The sequence below is a fragment of the Coturnix japonica genome, chromosome 23 (genome assembly GCF_001577835.2).
Source record: "Coturnix japonica isolate 7356 chromosome 23, Coturnix japonica 2.1, whole genome shotgun sequence".
NCBI lineage: Eukaryota > Metazoa > Chordata > Aves > Galliformes > Phasianidae > Coturnix > Coturnix japonica.
Window position 1 is genome coordinate 4,278,604 of NC_029538.1, and position 21,562 is coordinate 4,300,165.

Genomic DNA, 21,562 nt, shown 5'->3' on the forward strand with positions numbered 1-21,562 from the left:
TAGGAAAAAAAATAGAAAAAAAAAAGGAAAAAAAAAAACTCTTTTGTACAGAGATTTATTTTTATGAAGCAAAAGTTTGTACAGTCAAAGAGACACAATGTAAATGGTTTTTCATTCCTGTAGTAAGCGGCAGTGGAGGATCAGCTTCTTTTTGTAAAGGTAATCCAATGTATAAATCTGGTTTACATGAAGGTGTAAATATGTAATCTAGACGTACACTCGGCTTGTCTGCTATGTATCCACTTTAATTTATCTGTCTCTGTATATGAGGCTTTTCATTGTGTCCAGGCATACTTTACTGAATTTGAAAGCTATTTTAAATTTTTGAATTAAAATAAAATATAAATTTTTGCATTGCTTTTCTTACATATATAGATTTATATATATATATATACATATATACTAGTATTATTATTATTTTCTGGTGCTTTTTTCATGTGCTGTTTGAGTTCCCTTCCAGGACTGCCATCCTCATATGGTGCCCTGGGAGGGCAGCCTCTATTTGGACTCATTCTGCACCATGGGCTCATCCACGAGGAGCTGAGCTGACCCGACATCTCTGCCATCCATCGGTGCCCTCCTCTCTCCTCACCTGCTCTGCACTGATCAGTTGTGATGCTGTTCCATCTGTGCTCTCATTGCTGCTCCCCTCACCCCCAGCACAGTGGTTATGGCTGCTCACTGGAGCTGGTTTATATCTCTGTCTTACTACTGAAAGCACGAGCATGGCTCCCCTGATGGAGGCTGACTGCTGCTGGTGGCTCTTGGTGCAGATCTGGGTGCAGTCTGGTCTTGCTGCTGGGTTCATATCGCATCAGATTGGATGGCAGAGAGTTCTGCAGCTGGAAAGGGGCACTGAGCATGTTCTTATGTCTGCTGTCACACTCTGGGAGGGCACCTGAAGTTAAATGAACACGTTTTCATTTGTGGATCTCCCCAAGAAGTCTCCCTGCTGATCAATTATGGAACCTCCTGCTCAGCAGAAGTTACCTCTGTGCAGCCCAGGTTGGAAGCATCAGTTTGAGGTGGTTGGAAAGGAGCCCTCAGCATCCTGCAGCCATCTCTGTGCATCTCTGCTGTGCTCCATGCCTGACGTTGGGGTGGTGGTGCAGCACTTCTTTGGCTGTTCAGCTCATCTCATTGACAGGAACACCTCCCTCATTACCCCAATTAAGTGCAGCAGCCGTCCTGCCCCACCTCATCCAGCCCCTCGTGGGGGGAGGTCATGATTTCATTCATTCTATCCCTTTATTTGGCTTTATTTATTCCTTTTATTTACTCGATCCTGCTGTGCTGGGAGCCCCACACGACAGCTGAGTTTTGGGGCTCACTATTGTGAGTGAGCAGGGTGAGGATGAGGGATGGGAGGAAGGTCCTTTTCCTGCTGTTGGAGGTTGGGGGGGAGGATGCAGCTGTCCAAGCAAATTACGGCCACGCAGCGGCTGTGCTGGTTACGCTCTACAGCACCCGACAGAGCACCTGGAAATTCATTTGTCAGTGGAGGAGAAAGGAAGGAAGCAAGTGAGGTGAGTAATGAAATGCTGCCATAATTAACCACGGAGGGGAGCTGGGATTGGGCTGGGAGGAGATTCGCATTGCTTGGAGCGGGGCTGAGGTCTGTGCTGCTCCATCCCCATCAGCATCGGGATAAACAGGGCAGGTTTGGTCTCCTGGGGACAGGCTGAGATGGGACCAGTTCCTCACATCTTCATTTGAACAGCTGAGCGATACAAAACCCATCACAGGGGGCTGCTGGATGAGCAGCATCCACAGGAAATCTGCACCTCAATGGAAAACCCAAAAGTGACACGTTTTGGTGTTATTTAAGCAAAGTTTTGCAGCCTGGGGGGAGGGAATTGGGAGCCAGCAGCAGCCGGGGTGCTGCTTCTCTTCAGTTCCAAGCACTGCAAGGAGAATTTCCAGCTCAGTGCTATGGGAGGAAATGCATTATTCATTTCTCTGACTTGGGAAGACTAAAAAGAGCAAAGGAAAAAGGAAAGCAGAAAGGAGTGGTGGTGTTTGTGTGCACCAGCAGCACCAGCCCTAATGGGGCTCATAGATGTGAAGGGTTGGGGTTTAAGATGCCCCGTGACAATGAAGTGCTGAGCTCTGTGTGCACTTATTGCTGTATTTACACCCCCACATTCTCCAATCTAGCCTTAATTTTCAGCTGTTAATCAGGCAAAGCACCGTGGCACGCTCTTCAGTAATTAAAGAATTAGATCCATACCTGAAGAATGCAGATGTGATGGCAAAATGGAATGATTTAAGGAAATCCAGGCCATTAATGGGTTCATCCCCATCCCTGCCCTGGTTGGTGTGGATGAATCTGAGCTGATGAGATAAAGCAGCAGGGGAAACTACTGGAAATCTTACTCACTGCATTTCATATTAATTAGCGCTAATTACACCCTGTTATTAAGAATGAAAAATCTGGCAAGAGAAATATTGCAGCTGAGATTACTGACATCGCTATAGGAAGCTTTGGCACTTGAGAGTCGGAATGAGGCAGCACTATACACAGTTATTTTGGCTGGGGATGGGGATGGGATGGGATGGGGATGGGATGGGATGGGATGGGATGGGATGGGATGGGTGGGATGGGATGGATGGGATGGGATGGGATGGATGGGATGGGATGGGATGGGATTGGGATGGGGTGGGATGGGATGGGATGGGATGGGATGGGATGGGATGGGATGGGATGGGATGGGATGGGATGGGATGGGATGGGATGGGATGGGATCCTACCTGGGCCTGGGGAGGTGTTACCCATAGGACACCCTGTCTTGTATGGCTGTTATTGGCTGCCATCCCTCACTGGTGCACTGTCCAGAGCCCTGCCAGCTCAGTGGCCTCCAATAAATCCATCAATAACAATCTGAAACCACCGGGTCGTGATGCCCTTGGCTTTATGGAGTGAGATGGTTGGAAATATTTATATCTGGTGGCTGGGTCAGTAAAAAATGGAGTCGTAGAATGGAAGGAGGCTCTCAGTAGTTGGCAAACAGCTTTGCTTGGGTGTCATTGAATTGCAGCATATGTTTGGGGGGGATCAGCAGTGTCAATGAATGGCAGTGCAGGCATGTTTGGCCATAGTTGGTCCATAACTACATTGGGTAGCAATTTGTGCTGGAAGATGAGAACATTTAGTTTTGCTTACGAAATTAAGTGATGCTTTTCATTGTTCTGTTTGGTTTTGGTTGCATTCATCCTGCTTTGGTCACTGGGTGGGTATTTGGAGCGTTGCTGCTCATTGGGCTGATGCTGGCTCAGCTCTGTGCTGTGCTGTGTGTGTCAGTGCATGGGAGATGCATTTCAAAGGATGCTGAGCTCTTTACCTTCAATCCGAGCTGATTTTCCCACCGTGCCTTCCATTGGCTTCCAAGAAAAGCAGTTTTGGGGATGGAGGATGTTCCATGTTAGCATTAGAACTGCACCTGCCTCCATTCCAGCCCTGCTGTCACTGAGCACTCCGTGCTCTGAGCTGTGCCCATCTGCACCCTGCCCTGCTCAATAATGGATGACAGGTGGCAATGCAGCAGAATTATTTAAGTGGTTGCTCTCCTCGCTCCTGCCTTGTAATATCCACCTTATTTTCTGTTTCCATGTGTTATTCATAACGCTTTTCATGTCACCTTGTTTGCCGGCGGATGGGGAAGCCTGTGGAGGCAGGCAGGTTTGTTCTGCATAAAAGGCCGTAAATAATCCGAGAGCTGCCAAACAGTGGCACATCTCAGGGACTCGTCCTTAATGCTGGGAGACTTCCTGCAGCCTCCTCTGCTCGCAGCCCCGCAGCTGATTTTGGGGTCCTTTGGGCTGATTTTCCCCTCCATTACTCCTCTGTGTGAACTAAAGGACAGGGAAGGCGATGCTGTAACAGCATCATGGCATCCTTCAGTTGCCCCACTGGGTGAAGTTCGGTTCTGATCAGAGGTTTCAGCATCAAAAGCCCTTGGAGGGGGTGAGCAGGAGCTGTGCAGGGAGCGCTGAGTTCCTTCTGCTGCCATCCAGCTTCACGGAGCCCTTTGGAATAGGAAATGATAGAAAGGCTTTGATCGGCTGGGGGAGGAATCCTACAATCCAGCCCTTGGCAAAGCAAGCTGATCTGTTTCTAGCACAGGAAGAACGTTACCCCCTGCAGGATCAAGGCAGCCAGGGCTGGGAGATCCATCCATGCTTTGGGATATGGCAGAGCAAGAGAGTGAGCCAGGCATCCTCAGTGTGATGCTCCAGTGTCTGAGGATGGGTATGGAATAACCAGGAATCAGGTACAGCCAATGCCTCCCCCCATGGGAGCAGGCTGCCATTCAACGTGGAGAAATAACATTGAATTGAGGAATAGCTGCACTCATTTGCAGTGTAAAGATAAAGAAATGGGTGTGTTAATACGCAGAATGAAAGAACAAAATAGAAGCTTCTTGCGAAGGAGAACACCTATTTCTGGTCGGGTAATTTAATGAGAATTTTACCCTTGACTTCATCCAAATTAGATGAGAATCACCATTGTATTAAGTGATGGCAATTTAACATGCACTATTAGGTTATGCAACTTTATTTTTTAGGCCAAATCGTGTCTCTGTAGCTGGTAGAAGAAGGCACAGATGGAGCCTTGTGCTGCAGCAGAGTCTGTGATGCTGTTACAGGTGAATTTCCTTGCTGCACCATGTATGTTAGTGCTGTCATGGGACTTCAGTGCTGCCATGGGGCATCAGTCCTTCCATGGGACTTTGGTCCTGCCATGGGGTATCAGTGTTGCCATGGGATGCTGGTCTTTCTATGGCACATTGGTTCTTCCATGGGATGTCCATTCTGCCATGGGGTGTTGGTGCTGCCACCAAATCCTATTGAGTTCTTAAGGACAACCCCAACTCTTGCAGGTCCCTGAGCCCCTTGCAGGGGGTCACCAGAGCTGTCACAACAAATGCCAAAGCTCTGTGTGGTGTTTGGGTGAAAGAGGCAGCTGGATGCATTAACTCAGCTGCTGCCTCCATCCCTCGGTGATTTCCTTTCCTGTCTTCCACTGCTGTGTGCTGTAATGCTCGTTCCATTCCCTGAGCATCCCAGAAATGCCTCAACCCATCTCTTTCACGGCAGCGTAATTAGGACAAATGCTTTCTGCTTTTAGATCTGCCCAAGGATCACGCAGTTCCTCATTGGGATCAATGGGATTTGGGTCTTGATCTGAGGGCTGATGTCCTCAATGGGGGCAGAGCAGCACGGGCAGGGTTGGGTGGTGGCAGCAAGTAGTGCTTAAATGGGAAATCACCCAGCAAATCCAGATCTCCTGTTCTAAGAGTGAATCACTGCAGCTCATCCTCTTATCGTAGTTGTGTGTGTGCTCGTGTCCGTAGGTGCTTCCAAAGGAAAAGTAATTATCGCAGAGATAAAGCTCTCATCATTTTTAATGGCTTCAGGTCCACCCATTGAGTTATTGCAGTAATAAAAACTAATTAGATCCCCGCTGATGAGATCCCACCACATGCAATGCCTGCCTGGAAGGACTCCGGACTGGAGATCCACATATGGGGCAGCTGTCTGTGCTCCTGTCTGTCTGTCTGTCCATCCATCTGCTGCAGCCCAGGGGCTGTTTGCAACCCTCAACCCTCTTGTTGAGGTTGGATGTGAGTTTCTGGGTTTGATTTCTGCACCTTTGCTTTGCTTTCCATTCATTTATAAACCCACAAACACTGTCATCCAAAGCAAGACAATGAGTTTGCCATTGAAAAGAAGAAGTCTCTTATTCTCTGCTGCTCCAGATGCATTCAATTCCAATGCAGAAGCACTCAGCTCTCTGCTTTGCTCCATGTCCGGGTACAGGTTTGATCCCATTTCGGACACAGTGGGTTTATCTCTCCCACATCCAAAGGGAAGCATCCAAAGTCAGAAAACCCTCTTTAATGAGAAGCTGCCTCTTTCTACACTGGAACAGCGAGGCTTTAATTATGCCATAGCACTGCACTGACAAGCAGCCGGCTGCGGCAGATCAGGGTGATAATGAGACCTGTTGGTTCTCCAGCAGAGGAGAACCGTGATTTTCAAGCACGGAGCTTCTGTGCATCCTCTGAGGAAACACAATCGTTCAGAACGGGGGAGTTTGACAGCGTGCCGGCTCTAATACACCCATTGCAATGCCTTCTTGGCAGCACTGCTGCAGCCCCGCGTCCGTCATGAGATTTTCCCTTTATCAACTTCGGGGTTTTCTTGCAAGAAAGAAGCAGCTGGGAATCCCCCTTCACTTTCTGCCTTTGGGTTGGGGTGGTGGAGGTGCCTCATCTGGATGGGCATCATGGTTTGTGGATGAGGAGGGGAGTTAAGGAGCTGCCATCCATCACTGGGCGGCTCCGATGCAATCTCCCCTTGCACATTACCCAGGGTAAATGTGGTGCCCACAGGTGCTGTGTGTTTCCCAGAGCAGCACACAGAGCTGAGCTCGGGGCTCCCTGTGCTTTGGGATTCCTTCCAGCAGGGACAGAGGCATCGATTTCACACTGACTGCCCTGATTTCCTCTGCTGAGTTATCCTAATGGCATCTATTGGCTTTGCTTGGTTCGGTTCCGCTGCTCACAGGCTTTAATGCTCAGCACATCCCCATAGGTCTCCGTGTCCAGGATCCTCCTCTTAGAGGGAGCAGGGGGGGGGAGCTGTGGTGCTGCTGCCCCATTGCTGCCTTTGTGTCCTGGCTGTGCAGTGCAGGCACAGGGCAGCCCCAACACCTCAGTACACGGCATTACAGCGAGGAACCACAGCAGCTGCCTCCAGCAGCATCATCAGGATTCATTTCTGTTTACACAAAGCCCGGCAGTCCCAGGTGATAAAGCAGCAGGTGACTGCAAAGAAATGGCTCAAAGACAAAATCACCGCTCAGGTTTTATAATCAGCTCTTCCTTGTATTGCCCGGAGACTGCGGAACCCGGAGCACGGCAGCAGGAGATGTTTGTCTTTCCCTCCCCAAAACCAGTTTTCATGTGAACATAAGAGCAGCCCCCCCAGCCTTGGCCCATCCCCAACCTGCAGCCCCAGCCCCTGCCTGAGCCGTGGGGCACTGTCTCATATTTGGGGTCATTCTTCCCCAAACAAAGCAGTCACTGTGAATCATGCATTATGCAAACACACGAGGTGGGGAGAGGAAGAGCTGCATGCACAATTAAAAACAAAAGAAAGGAAAAGTCATTGTGCATACGGGTTTGTTAATTGCCTCCTTTGCCTTTTTTATGTCTTTTCTTTTTCCACTGCAGGATGTTTCCTACAGGAAATGAGAAGAAGAGCCCTTGAGCTTCATGTGCTTCCTCTGAGGTGTGATGGGATCAATGGGGCTGTGGTTGGTGATGCTCAGCCCTCTCTCATTGTAATGGGGCGAAGGTTTCTGGGCACTCAGGGCTGGGGGTGCTGCAGCCCATCTGGGTGGGTTGGGACACCCAAAGCTCTCCCCATAGTCACCCATCCCTGCTGCTTGTAGCTGGAAAAGGAGCAGTGATGGCAGAGATCTGCAACGTTTCCATCTCTGCCGCCTGGGCTCCCAACACTCGTGGCACCGTCATGGTCAGAAATGTAATTTAGGTGATGGATGAGCTCTGCACAGTTCCTGTAATATCCTCGTGCCGTTGTTAAGCAGTGAGTATTACCCTGTGATAAACAGCAGCCTGTTTGGGGCACCCATGCGATGTAGGGGGTGGGTGGGGTGGGAAGCTGGGTGCTCCGCTGGGGCAGAAATGGGGCTGTGCCCCACAGCTTGTGGGTCGGGGAGGTCTGTGCACATGGCTTGTATGCAGTGCTGCTGTGCACTCACCTGCATGAGGTAGGTCCGCCATCGAGCTGCTTTGCAGCCTGAGACTGATGCTTGCATGGAGTTCCAGCTTTGCTTTCCAAAGGCTCCGAATGATGCAGGCCTTTGTGCTCTGCCCCAGCACACCAGAATCGTTTCTGGTTGCCTTAAAGCCTTTTGCTTCACCAACTGATCTTCTGTTAGGAAAGCTTTCTCTGCTCTAAGCGCGGCTCATTGGTAACGCCAAGCCAACGGGATTGGAGCTATTGATTTTTTTTCCCTGCTCCTGCCGCTATTTGAACGCCTGGAAAACATTTCTGTAGCGAACAGCGGTCACTTTGTGGCAGCTTTGTAATTGCAGGAGCTCAGCAGACAGTTTCCCTCAATGCCCCTCGTTGTCCCGACAGCAAATTTGTTCCCAATTGAAAGCAACTCTTGCAAATGCTCGCACTAAAAGAGCCCGGCGGCCACATGCGGGTCAGAGGAAAACAGCTTTTAAGTCCCGATAGCGATGGAAGAAGAGGAAAAGACAAGATGGGGACAGGACGGAGCCCCCAGGGCTGCCTCGGTGCCATCAGGACACCATCACTGCAGTGCAGATGTGGGGAGGTGGCATCCATCTCCATCAATTAACACAACATCAATTAAGTTTTAATGAAGGCTCAGACCACCAGCACATGGAGCAGCTCAGCCCCACACCCATTCTGCCCTATGGATCCCCACCTCTCTTTGCTTCACCACCATCATCCCAGGCAATGGGGTGAGATCCATCAACCCCAGGCACTCGCGGTGATTTGGGGTTAATTCTCACTCCAAAATCAGGCATTTATTCCCCAAATCTGCATTTTAATGGCATTTCCAGGAATAAGGGACAGAGTTTTTGTTGTTGGGATTACTTTTTAAGTCCCATTAATTCTCTCTTCGACTGATGCATATTCAGAACGGTGTAAGTGGGGCCCTCACTGTTTCAATTAGCATTAATGCACAATTATTTGCCTCCATATTCATGCTGCTCTCGCAGGGTTTGGGGTTCTTCTTCTTATTTAATTTATTATTAATATTATTTTTTACATTTGTATGGTAATTCAGCATTTAAAAGGTCCTTCTTCCCCCAAACTGCTGGCATGGTAATAAAGCAAAATGAGGGGGTGAGAGATGTGTGCCCAAAACACCGGAGGAACTCAGAGGATGGAGGCTGCCCATCAAAGCAGGAGATAAATCCTGGCTTCTACCAGACCCTGAGGTGTAATTGAATCTAATGTGGAGATTTCACTGAATCATTGCATTCCTTTTTGCTGCTGGGAACAGAAACCGGTGCTGGAAATGGCTCAGCTTCATGGTAACACGGCACCATCAGCCCCAACCCCATCAGCCCCAACCCTATGGCACTATAACCCCATCACCTCCAGCCCTATGGCACCATAACCCCATCAGCCCCAACCCTATGGCACTATAACCCCATCACCTGCAGCCCTATGGTACCATAACCCCATCAACTCCAACCCTATGGCACTATAACCCCATCACCTCCAGCCCTATGGTACCATAACCCCATCAACTCCAACCCTATGGCACTATAACCCCATCACCTGCAGCCCTATGGTGCCATAACCCCATCAAACCCTACTCCATTAGCCCCAACCCTATGGCACCACAACCCCATCACATCCAGCCCTACCAGCACCAACCCCAGCCCTATCAGCCCCACTTTCTGCCCCTCTCTGCCCCACACCTCCTACAGCAGTTGGGTGTGCAAAAAGAGCTGGAAAAGGAAGAAAAAGAAGAAGGAAACAAAGCCAAAGGACGTCTGCAATAGCGAGGTATGTCATTAGGGATAAGGTTATCCCTAGGTTCATTTCTCAGCTCCTTTTTAAGTGTTTCACAGGCATCCCATGAGCTGTTCTGTGCCCAAGGCAGAAGTGTTGTGTGTTTGCATGGCTCTGAATTGTGCTCTCCCATTGCTGGGATGGGACCCATGGACCCATCTGTGCCATATGAGTTCATGTGCTCTTATCTACATGGACTCGGGGCTTATCAGCATCCGAACGGGGATGCTGCACCCAATGGAGAGATACGGCCGCGATCGTGGAGCTTTGGCCCCATCTGGCGGCAGAGCGGCATCATATAGTCCCCTATATCCCCCTATATCCCCCTATATCCCCCTATATCCCCCCATTGCCCCTAAAGACATCCCCCTCCCCTTCTCAGAAGGGCACACATCATTCCTACCCGGCCCCAATAGGAAGGAGATGGGATTTCCATCAGCCCAGCAGGGCTGCCCTGTGTTGGTAGCCCACTTTTAGGGAGCAAACAAGCCTAAAAGCAACAAGTGGGACCCCCAGCAGCACCTGTAGGGCAGCTTCCAACAGCACACACAGCTGACACTGAGGGCACATCCCACCCTTATTTGCTATGAGGTCCTATGGGAGGAGGGAAGTTTGCTGTCTGCTTTCTGCTGCTCGCTCAGCCCCAGCAGAGGGAGCCGGGCTCAGTGCAGTGGAGCAGCTCCAGTGTCTCAGTTGAGAGGAGAATGAGGTCGGGAATTAATCCTGCTAATGAGACGTCAGGATTAGTTTGTGTGCCCTTGTCAAGCGGGCAGGGTAACAGTGTGAGAGGTGCTCGGAGGGACCCCAAGGCTGGAAGGCTCTGGATTCTTCCTATAAGGAGGCAGGGATTCCAACCCATCCTGTGCTCTAAGTGCAGCTCAGCTTTTGCTCTTTGCTGACCAGGGTGAAGCTGGAGCCTTAATGCCTGTGTTAGGATGAGTTCAATGCAGGTTGCACCCAGCAGAGCAGGAGAGGCCCAGGGAAGGGCTGTGTGTCCCCGGGCTCCATCCTTTACCTCCATCCTTCTCCCAGCGTGAAGTAATTAAGTTCATAAGGCATCAGACAATCAGGCAGCAGCCCACAAGACGTTGTGTTTAATCATGTGCTAATGGCATGTTCTTGGCAATAATTACAAGATAACAGTGTTTGCAGGCTGTAATCAGAACAATTCTAGTAATTAAATCAGCCTTTTGTCAGCACGTTCCTTCCCCTCCGCAGTGTGATGCTGTGGGACCCCATAAGGGGGGGTTCTGTGCTTAGTGACCAGCAGAGGGGTGGGATGTGGGGCTGGGATGGCTGCTGGGCCCCAAACCCCATTGATCCTAAACCACCTCAGCAATGGATCTGCTTTCCTTTGGAGGGAGTGGGAAAAGACACACAGAGAATGAGGGGTGTGAAGCTCGGGCAGGAGCAGGTGGGGAAGAAAAGAGCAAAAGATCAGGCAGCTGCTTCCTCAGTGCTGTAATTAAAACATAATCTCCTTAATCTCCCCAGGGCTGCCATTGCCAGCTCATGAGGCCACAGAGCTGGGAGCACGGCTGCTATGGGGCAGAGCTGGTGGGGCCAATGTTCCCCATCCCCACACAACAGTGCCCATCCTGTTTCTATGCACACCCAGCTGCAGGACAGCACAGAGCCTGCAGCAAAGCGATGCCTGCAGATGCTCTGAGCATCCCTGCAAGCAGCACCTCCCAGCTGCAGTCTGACCCCTAATTAAATGCTCATGGATCCATCCCGCTTCTGGGGCTGGGGTGACCGACCCAAGTGGTGGGAGAGAGGAGGAACCTCAAAGAAATGGACTCACAGGTTCTGTTGGGTAACGATCCATCTCAGCTTTATTGTCTGTGCTGGTTTTGTTTGCAAAGAGCTGGTGATGTTCGAGGTGTGGTCCATAAAAACAAATCCTATTTGACAAAGATTTACATCTCTGCGAGAGCCCAGCAGCCAACAAAGCGCCGGCAGGTCTCCAATAGTCCAACCACCGTTTCGTTGTCATTAAAAAGAAACCCAATGAAATGAGGAGCAGGAAATCAGCCACAGCCCCAAAAGGACCGACCGCATCCAGAGGGTTTGGATCAGAGCCGCTTTATTTCTGCAGGATGGGCACAGGGAGGGATGGGGGTCCCTCTGTTCCTCCCCACGCCGCGGTGCCGTGGTCCCTCCTGTGGGTCACGAAGGTGCCTTCCCGTGTGTTTGCAGTGCTTGCTGCTGCTGTGCTCAGTACAAAGGTCCTTTGACAGCGCCCGGCTCTGTCAGCCGTGCTGAGGCATAGGCAGAAGCCCCCAGGCAGGCGGCTGGATCACAGAAACCCGGCAGCCCCGCAGGGCCTGGGGACCCCGGGCGTCCAGCATCCCCTGGGACCCCAGGTGGGCCCCGCTCCCCATCTTTGCCATCCAGTGCGTGGCCAGGGATGCCAGGGAGACCTGCGGAGGATACGGGGAGCTGTGAGCATCCAGCACTGGGGATGCTCTGCTCTGCTCTGACTGTGGGGATGCACCAACAGTGCAATAATGGCACCACAGGTGCAGGGTGAAGCTGGTCAGGTTGGCCAGGATAGAGCAGAAGTGTCATCCATTGCATGGGGAAGGGGCATAGCGGCCATCAAGGGCAGCACAATAGATGGGAGAGCAACGCAGGGATGGGGAAGGGGTGCAATGGTCAGCACACATTGAGGGCTCACCTGGGATCCCTGGTGGACCCGGCATCCCCGGGTGCCCACGGCCGGTGTCTCCCCTCTCACCCTTCTCCCCACGCTTCCCTGCAATGAGAAGGGAAGAGCTCATGAGGGGCTCCAAAGGAGTCTTTGCTTTTTGCCCCACAAGAAGCCCCACACGCTGCCCACCTTTGGGTCCGATGTTGCCGATCTGCCCAGCAGCACCCAGCAGGCCAGGAACGCCTCGAGGTCCCATGGGTCCATGGGGGCCTTGCTCCCCAGGTGGCCCCGGAGGTCCTGGGGGTCCGGGGGGGCCCATGGCACCAACCCCCCCCAGGGCAGCTCTCTTGGCACTGACAGCCACCTCCGCCAGCTGCTCTGTAGGGTAAAGAGGAACCAGTGTGGGATGGGATGGGATGGGAGCTCACGCAGTGGGTGCCCCCTCACCTTGCATCATCTTCAGCACCACGTCAATGATGTGCTGGTCTCCAGCATCCCGTCCCTGCAGGCGACAAGAGCAGGGATCACACCTTCCTCCCCTGCTCTGCATCCTGGTTCAGTCTGAGCCCAGAGCTCATCCCGTGCCATTCCCAACCCTTCTTTTCTCTTTATTCCAGGTTTAGGTGCTCAGGTCAGTTTGTCACCTCCCCACCACAGCAGCTTTCTGCATTTTGCAACCCTAACATCCAGCTTGTATGGAAAAATCCCATTCCCCAGCAGGTTGCAGGGATGCACTTTGGAGCTCAACCTGCTGCAATGCACGTGGATCACCCCACAGATGGATGCCATGTTGGTACTCACTGCAACACCGCGCTGCCCCGGCATCCCCGGCACACCACGCTCCCCCAGCAGCCCCCGTGGGCCAGGGGGACCTGGGTAGCCCCTGACACCAGGTAAGCCCGCATCCCCTGAGGGCCCAGGGAAGCCGAGCTCGCCCTGGATGCCTTGCTGTAGGGAAAGGAGAGAGGTGTCGGAGGTGAGCTCGTGTAGGGGGTCCCAGGTGGGGGTCCCATAGAGCAGCAGTGGGGTTTGGGGACACACAGTGCCAGCACCCCGTCACTCACCTGTCCCTTTGGTCCTGGCTCTCCCGATTCACCCTGGGGATGGAAGATATGAGAAAAGTGATGGGGAAGCAGAACAAATGTAGCAGTGCTGCGAGGGGAGGCAGCTGTGCCCCTTCTCTGGTGGTGGGGTGCAATGCAGCCCCAGGAGCACAGCCCTGCTGCAGGGTCCTACCTTATCACCCTTCACCCCTGCAAGGCCGTGGACACCAGGGTCTCCCTAAAGGAAAGAGACAGGAGCAGTGAGTTTGCTGCCTGCATCTTGTTGCATTCCAGCTGCTGCTCCTCTGTGCAACAACTCAGGGGTGCTGGAGCAGACAGCCCATAGGGGCTGTCCCTTGGTCCCCCATCAGGTCCTTGCAGTGGGAGATGGAGTGCATGGGAACAAAGGCATCCTGCAGCTCCAACCCCAGCCTGGGTGCTGAGGGGTATTAAGGCAGTGGGTGTCAGCGCCCCCCAGGGTGGGTGCTTAACACAGGGGTCAGTGCTTGCCCAGCATGCAGGGATACTCACAATGCTGCCTTTGGGACCGGTCTTTCCTGGGGAGCCCTGGAGAAAGGGAAGGAAGGGGTCAGCCAGCCACGGGCACATCTGATATGCACCAAAACCTCAGCTCACAACTCCCCATGGACCCCTGCCCCGACCCCCTCTGCACTGCAGGGGACACTTCTGTCCATCCATCTGCCCATCCCCCACAGCAGCCATATAGATCACCTGCAGATCATCCTTCTCACCTTGTCTCCTTTGACTCCCGGCAAGCCTTGGGGTCCTGGGATCCCTGGGGGGCCCTGTTCACCTTTGGGCCCCTGGAAATCAAAGCAGTGAATGGGAAGAGCCCATAGGAACACCCTCTGTCCCCAGCTTGGTCCCCAAAGCACTGAGACAGGGCAGCTCCTGCCCCTTCCTTGGGAACAGAGGGTCTCCCCACACACTCACCGCTCTGCCCTGCTCGCCGGGGGCTCCCACAGGGCCACGTTCCCCTCGGTCACCCTGGGGATGAAGAGCAGTCAGGGGCAGAGCTTGGCACAGCCACAGCCCCCCTGTGCCCCCCACTCACCTTCAGCCCAGCGACACCCTGCGGTCCCTGCTCACCCCGGGGGCCGGGCTCACCCTAGGGGGGAAAACATCCCTGGCAGTGTTAATGGTGCTGGGTAGGGAGCTGCCTGCAGATGGCTGTGCCCCCCCTGCAGCCCCTCATCCTTCCTGGGGATGCTGCAGAGGGGCACATGGCCGGGGTGGCACACAGGGAGGGGTGGATACTGGCTGCAGAGCGCAGGCATGGGGGGGTTCAAGCATCAGAGTGGTGATGCTGCAGACTGAGCTGCATCCCATGGGAGATGGAGGAGTTTGGGGCAGCAAAATGGGGGGCATGGGGTGCTGCACTCACCAATAGCCCCGGGGCTCCGGTGATGCCTTGCTGCCCCCGAGCTCCCACCTCACCCTGTGAATGGAAATACAGGCACTCAGGGACAGGACCCCATGCCCCACAGGGATGTGGTGTGGATGGGGGGGTTGGGATGGCAGAGGCTGCAGGCTCAGCAGCCCACACTCACCTTGTCTCCTGGACCACCTTTGCTTCCTGGCTGGCCTGGCAAGCCCTGCAGGAACAGAGCTGGGTCAGACCCCATGCACGGTGCAGGACGCAGCCCCCTGCCCTGGGGTCCCATCTGCAATGGGGCTCCTTGCCCTCATACTCACAGCTTGCCCACGGTGTCCCGGGGGCCCTGGGCGGCCAGGCTGCCCTGCAGCTCCCTGCAGGGAAAAAGTGCAGCTCAGAAGAACAGAAAGAGGCACAGGAAGGAGAACACCGCATGTCGGCTCCTCACCTTCACACCCGGGATGCCCGGCGTGCCATCCTTGCCATCAATGCCAGGCAGACCCTGCAGAAGGGGAATGGTGGTCAGGGCTGACACATCTGAGGGGTGAGGAAAGGAGGGGAAGGAGCCCCCAGCCCCACAGCAGCCGGGAGCTGTGTGTGCTGCTCTGAGCAGGGGCAGAGGCTGCTCCCCATGCAGGGCTCATGCAGGACATACTCACATTCTCCCCTTTGGGGCCGATGTCTCCCTGGGGGCCCCTGATGCCACAGCCGCCCTGCAGTGGGAGGGAAAAAAGGGCTTTATTCAGTGCTCCCAGCGCATGGGATGGAGCACGGGGAGGGCAGCAGCACCCAGACAGCTGCTGGGATAAGGGGCTGTGGGTCACCTACCAGCTCCCCCTTCTCTCCTGGATCCCCTGGAGGTCCCTTAGGGCCTTCCCTGCCCTGCAGGAGAGAAACACAGCACTGAGCAGAGGCAAACAGGGACACCCACCTGCGACAGCCTGGGGACACTCACCGGCCGCCCGGCTGCACCGATGGTCCCCACCATCCCCTTGTAGCCAGCAGGACCCTGTAGAGAAAGAGGGGGAGGAAGGTGATTCCTCCTATCCCAGCCCCACCAGAGGGACCCCATCTGGGGGTGCCCACCCAGTGACGCTGCCGTGTCCCACCATCACTTACTGTCTCTCCTTTGGGTCCTGCCATCCCTGGGTACCCCCGCTGGCCCTGTGGCCCCTGAGGAAGGAAGGAAAGCCACTGAGCTTAGGGACCGACCTGGCAGTGCTCGTTGTGGGGAGGGGGTGCCCACAATTAGAGCAAAAGCTGACACTGCAAATCAGCCACTTTTGCCATCTGAAGGCTTCCAGCTCCTGATCCCAGCAGGTTCCTTTCCAGCTGTCGGTTCAATAACAGCAACAGCCCCAAACGGGCTCTGCTTCCCCCACGGAGCAGTTCTGCCCCTTCCTGCACCGAAGGGCTCAGCCCAGTAATTGCTCTGCATCTTCAAAGCACTCGGTGAGCTCACACAGCTTAATCCCCACAGCCCAGCAGTGAGCAGGGCCCCACAGCCCCATCCGTGACACTGGGGGCTCAGCAGGGACCGGGGGTTTAGCTGGGTCAATGAGTCAGAGGTGCCATAGCCGAGGTCCCCCCCATACTGTGCCCCCACAGTGGCATGGAGAAGGAGATGGAGATGGAGGGGATGATGGTGGGCCATGCACACCCCCAGCATTCAGGGAGAAGAGCAGCAAAGAGACATAAATACGTTACTGGAGGGCCTGGGACACCTTGCTCTCCGGAGACACCGACGTCACCCTTGGGACCCTGGGGAACAGAGAGGTGAGCACCAGGGATGGGAATGGGGATGGGATGGGGATGGGGATAGGAACAGGGATGGGGACAGGAATAGCAATAGGGATGGGGTCCCATTCTCAGAAAGCACAGAGCTCCATCCTCCACAGGAATATCAGCCCCCAACCATTTTCCTTCTCCCAGCCTTGATCTTCTTTCCCTCCAACCCACCTCTTTCCTGCCTTCCCCCTTTCCCTCCCCAGTGCCCCCAACCCTCAGCCCCAGCCCCACAAGCCACCACACAGTCCCAGCAGGGCTGACCCCACTCACCTGCTTTCCCTGCTGGCCGGGCTCCCCCAGGGCACCGGGCCGACCTCTGTGTCCCTAAGGGTGAGAAGGAAGAGGTGAGAACCCACAGCACAGCATCACTGTGCCACATCCCACAGCACACATATCACAGCACCCCATAGCCAGCCCCACATGTGCGCATCCCCCCAATGCTGGGCAGCAACTCCAGACCAGGAGAGTTCCCTTCTCCCATCTCCCCCAGCAACGCAAGGGGCAGAACCACAGAATGATGGGGGGCAGAAGGGTTTCCTCACCTTCAATCCCTGCAGTCCTTGGGGGCCTTTGGGACCTGGTGGGCAGTTGGTTGGGCACTGGTGGGGAGGAACAATTGCAGAATGAGTTGGGGAAGGATGCAGGAGCACAGAAAAGCCGTGCCCACTGCATCAAGGACAAGCTCACGTGCACAGCATCCAGGCTGGGCTACATGGGAACCTACCACTGTGTTTTGGGATCCTAATCCCCCAACCCCATTTACCAAATGACAGTGGTCACTGCATTTGAGGCCGGTGCAGCACTGGCTCTGCCAGCTGTCCCTAAAGCCCGATGGGGGGCAAAGGAATGGCAGCTCTCACCAAGAAATCTGCGCTCCCCTCCACTCCTTGGATGTGTCCTGGGGGGCCCTGGAGGGAAGGAGCCCATCAGCATCCACGGTGCTGATACATACACTATCTCTTGTACCAGCAGAGGTTGGAGCTTCCCCTGGGTAGATACTCACGGGTTTCCCTGGGGGACCTGGGGGGCCCCGTGGGCCATCGGGTCCAGGATCGCCCTAAGAGAGAACAACCCCAATGAGGGGGGATTTAGGAGCTGCCAGAGCTGGTGTGGAGAGGGGCGATGAGTTACAGGGTCACGCTGGGAATGGAGGCATCCCCTGGCCATGGGATGGGGGTGGCACAAAGGGCGCAGCAGCACAGCTTGTCCCTGCTGTAAGGGATGCCCACACACACAGTGGGGTTTTCCCCATAGGTCCCAGGAGCCCCTGGGAGGCAGACTCTGGGGCTGGGGGCTCTCCCTCCTGCCCCCTCACCTTGGGTCCTGGCAATCCAATCTCCCCTGGCACTCCGACCTGGCCTGGCAGACCCTTACAGAGAGGAGAGACATGGAGTGAGGGAGAGGGGCTGAGCCGAGCCCCCCATTTGGGGTGCACAGATCCAAGCTGAGGCAGCGTGCCTCATTCCCACAGACCCAGCAGTTACCGGTGGTCCTGGCAGCGAGGGACCCTGCAGTGAGGAGAGAGACACAGTGAGTCCCCAGGCTGCAGCCCCCCAAACCTCCCAGCATCACAGCAGGGCGATGCTGGGCCAACACCAAAGCAGATACTCACCGGGAGCCCCGGCGGCCCCGGCAGTCCAGGCTGACCCTGAGGGACAGAGGGGACAGTCAGGGGTGAAACAGGGTGGGCAGGGGGGGGTTGGCCATCCCCACACTCACCTTCAGTCCTGCCCCCCCCACGGGCCCCGGCTCCCCTTTGGCTCCTGTAAGACCCTGCAAGAGGAGAGAGCAGGGGGTCGGTGTGCACTGTGCACAACTCCTCCAGCCCCAAATGCTTCTTCAGCCACTGAATTATCACTGCTTCCATCATGAGGCTCCTCTTTGTGCCACAAAGGCTGGTACTCACGTCTAAGCCTGGCTTCCCTGGGGGCCCATCTGGACCCGGGGCTCCAGGCTCCCCTTTGGCACCCTTTAAAAGAGAAGAGTTGAGTGTGGGGGGGAATTAAAAGGAGGTCCTCCCAAAGAGGGGAGACATCGGGGAGCACAGAGGGACACATACTCACCGGGGAGCCGGGGGCTCCGGGAGAGCCTTTGTCACCCTGTGGGGAGGGAGGAAGGTTACAAATGGGGACTGTCACCCTCTGGGTGCTCAGGTTGAGGAGAGAAAGCTTTGGTGCCGCTGTAGGATGGGGTATAAATGGCACCAGAGTAACACTGGGGGCTGGAGAGGAGCGTGGGGCACTCAGCTGGATTGCACATCCCTCTGTTCAGGCTCTGTCCCCACTCAGCACAGCCCTTGGCCATGTCAGTGCTCTGTGGGCACCCAGTGGGGGTCCTGCTGCCCCCCAGGATCCATCCCTGCAGCACGGAGCATCCCGCACCCCCTGAGCACCACACACAGCTCTGTCCCCATCAAGTCCCCCAGGCCCCTCATCCCACGATGTTCTGGGGGTCCCCATCCTGCGCCCACAGCTGCCACGTGCAAAGCTTGGGATGCTCCGAAGGGGCCGTTCTCCCCCCCCCCCCCCCAGAGCAGCACAGGGCAGGAACCACGCGGCATCGCACCTCAGCCCTGCACAATGTCCCCTTTGTGCTGCCCCATCCCCTCCCCGCCGCCACGCACTCACATCAATGCCATCCGCTCCCGGCACTCCTGGTGGACCTGGGGGTCCTCGTGGGCCGGGCTCTCCTGGTGGCCCCCGCTATGGGGAGAGAGGGAGGGGATGGGGGTCAGGAGGGAGCAGCCGGACCCCAGGAGATGCTTGGGGATATCAGGGGATATTGCAGGGAACACAGCTCTGCAGCGCTGGGACAGAGCGAGCACCCCAAGAGAGCATCCCCTGGTGCCCCCCCAGCAAAGGTATGAATGGAGAAACATGGCAATGCAGTGCCCCCCACCAGCGACACAAACACCCCCAGCCCATTGATGCAAGGGGGAATCCGGCCCCAATTGGGAGCAGGGGCTCAGTGGGGTGATGGCAGCACTTGTAGGGCCCCCCCCCACCCCCCAACCCTTTATGGTGCAGTGGCATTTCCAGATTGCGGTGCCCCATTTCTAGGTGGGTTGTGCTGGCACTGTGCCGGGCCGCATGCAGGACTGCGGTGTAGTGCTGCTGCTGCACACAAAAGCAGCATTCAGGAGCTGCCGGGGGAGCCCCAGCTCTGCCTGCCCTCCTCCAGCTCCGAGCTTTGCAAAGAAATCTCTGTTATCGGAACGGGGCATTGCAGGGAAGAGGTGCTGCCTACAGAGCCGCACTGTTCCTGGCAGTGGGAGCTGCCTGATGTGGGGCTGGCAGACACAGCTTGGCTGCCTTAAAGCCTTCTTCATATTCAAAAGCAATGTCTGAGGATGGGAGGTTTGGTGGTTGGTTCAGCCAACAGCTCAGCTTCATCCCACAGGCTGGGAGCGAACGTGTGCCCCCCTCCATGCCTCATAAACGGCACCTTTGCACGGCCCCGTAAAACAAGTTCCATGTGGTTGCAAATGTCCCCTTATTCCAAAGGCTCCCCCACCCCCCAGGGCAGACCCCAACCCCGTGCCACCCATGGGGGCCCTCCGCAGTGATTCCCTTCTGTGCCATAAATCTGATGTGGGTCCCCATGGGGCAGTCAGAGCCCTTCTGTGCTCAGCACAATGCAGCCAAGGGCAAGAACCCCATCGCTTCTATTCATGCTCAGGGTAAATTTGACCCCCAACCCCCTGATCCCCTCATACAGCCCCCATGGAAGGACTGAGCCCCCACCACCCCACTCTGCGGAGAGTCCCAACAAAGCAAAGCAAATCTTCTTTTTGATGATGGGAAGCAAAGAGGAGGCTGCAGGGAGGGGGAGAGTGGAGAACCCCCCCCCCCTTCTGCCCCAATGGGATGATGGAGAGGTCGGTTAACAAATCCCAAAGCCAGAGATGCAATCCCAAAATCCGAGCCTTGGAGTTGGAGCTGCAGTCCCAAAGTTTGGAGCCCCAAAGTTGGAGCTGCGGTTCTAAAGTCGGAGCCCTGAACTTGGAGCTTTAATCCCACAGTTGGAGCCCCCAGAGTCAGAGCTGGGACCCCAAACTCTGAGCCTCACTGCTCAGCCCCATCCCATGGAGTTTTGGGTGCAGAGATGGGAGCAGAGATGGGGATCCAGGGAGGTGCAGAGCAGCCGGTTGGCAGGACGAGGCTCCAAGGGGCAAATCAGCACCGGTGGGCAACGGGGACCCCCCACCCCCCCGCAGCACTCACGAGCTGGGCCAGGCAGAAGCAGGCAGCGTGTAGGAGCAGCAGGCAGAGCGTGGGGCCGCGATGGGCCATGGCCGGGAGCGGGGCTGAGTGTCAGACTGCGGAGGGACCGGCAGGAGGAGGAGGAGGAGAAAGAGGAGGAGGAGGAAGGGGCTGATTAATATGGAGCAGCGGGGGACGAGGGCAGGCGCTGGCTGCCACCCCTTTCCCCCCCCTCCCCGCAGGTGAGAGCGCTGCTATTCTGGGGCCGGGTGTCAGCGGGGGGGGGGGGCACAAAGGGGCTTTGTTGGGGCGAGGGGCTGCGGGATGGGGATGGGGGGGGGGTGTCAGACCCTGTAATGGGTCTAATGGGTCTAATGGGTCTAATGGGTTGGGCTCAGCCCATAGAGAGGAACGGGAGAGGGTGGGGGGCAGCGGGAGGGGTCTTGTGGGGGGTGATATGAGATGTGGGATCCAAGTCTGTAATGCAGAGGTTGGTTATAAGGCAGGTACGTTTATTACAGCACCGGGGGCAATGGGATCCCCATTTGGGGGGGGGGGGTTGGGGTCCAGCTCACGGCTCCCACCCGTTCCTCTCCATACACACCCAATGAGCCGCCCCCAGACCCATCACAGCCCCCCCAGCCCCCTTATACCCCATAAATACCCCATAAATACCCCATAAATACCCCATAAACCCACCGCCCCCCCTCCCCAGTGACCGCCCCCCCACCCCACTACGCTCCCATCGCACCACGTGACCTCCCATTCATGCCTCCCCCGCCGCCTCCCCTCCTCGCTCCCATTGGCTACCGCAGGATCTGCCTCATTCAGCGAATCAACGCCGGCGATTCGAGTGACGTAACGAGGGGGCGGGCTTTACTCTCCTCTC

General features: G+C 55.5%; 1 protein-coding gene across 1 annotated transcript; it reads right to left on the reverse strand.

Annotated features, from left to right (window-relative positions):
• Nucleotides 1-11,398: 11,398 nt before the first annotated feature.
• Nucleotides 11,399-21,497, reverse strand: LOC107323826 (collagen alpha-2(IX) chain). Its single transcript, XM_015883242.2, has 33 exons — nucleotides 21,425-21,497; nucleotides 20,695-20,789; nucleotides 19,099-19,173; nucleotides 18,535-18,570; nucleotides 18,378-18,440; nucleotides 18,191-18,244; nucleotides 18,084-18,119; nucleotides 17,956-17,979; nucleotides 17,787-17,840; nucleotides 17,475-17,528; nucleotides 17,332-17,379; nucleotides 17,014-17,070; nucleotides 16,742-16,795; nucleotides 16,391-16,444; nucleotides 15,803-15,856; nucleotides 15,639-15,692; nucleotides 15,512-15,565; nucleotides 15,343-15,396; nucleotides 15,132-15,185; nucleotides 15,004-15,057; nucleotides 14,859-14,903; nucleotides 14,693-14,746; nucleotides 14,363-14,416; nucleotides 14,242-14,295; nucleotides 14,040-14,111; nucleotides 13,819-13,854; nucleotides 13,481-13,525; nucleotides 13,309-13,341; nucleotides 13,046-13,192; nucleotides 12,692-12,746; nucleotides 12,434-12,622; nucleotides 12,272-12,349; nucleotides 11,399-12,014 (listed from the first exon to the last, which is right to left on the reverse strand). The coding sequence occupies exons 2-33, from the start codon at nucleotides 20,761-20,763 to the stop codon at nucleotides 11,809-11,811; spliced, it is 2,070 nt and encodes a 689-aa protein (XP_015738728.1). The 5' UTR covers nucleotides 20,764-20,789; nucleotides 21,425-21,497; the 3' UTR covers nucleotides 11,399-11,808.
• Nucleotides 21,498-21,562: the final 65 nt, after the last annotated feature.

Coding starts and splice junctions, on each gene's coding strand:
- LOC107323826 (XM_015883242.2), bottom strand. CDS start 20,763: ATGGCCCATCGCGGCCCCACGCTCTGCCTGCTGCTCCTACACGCTGCC. Junction 15,566..15,638: donor TCGGTGCAGCCGGGCGGCCG/GTGAGTGTCCCC, acceptor TCTCTCCTGCAG/GGCAGGGAAGGCCCTAAGGG. Junction 14,417..14,692: donor CCGGAGCCCCGGGGCTATTG/GTGAGTGCAGCA, acceptor TTTCCCCCCTAG/GGTGAGCCCGGCCCCCGGGG.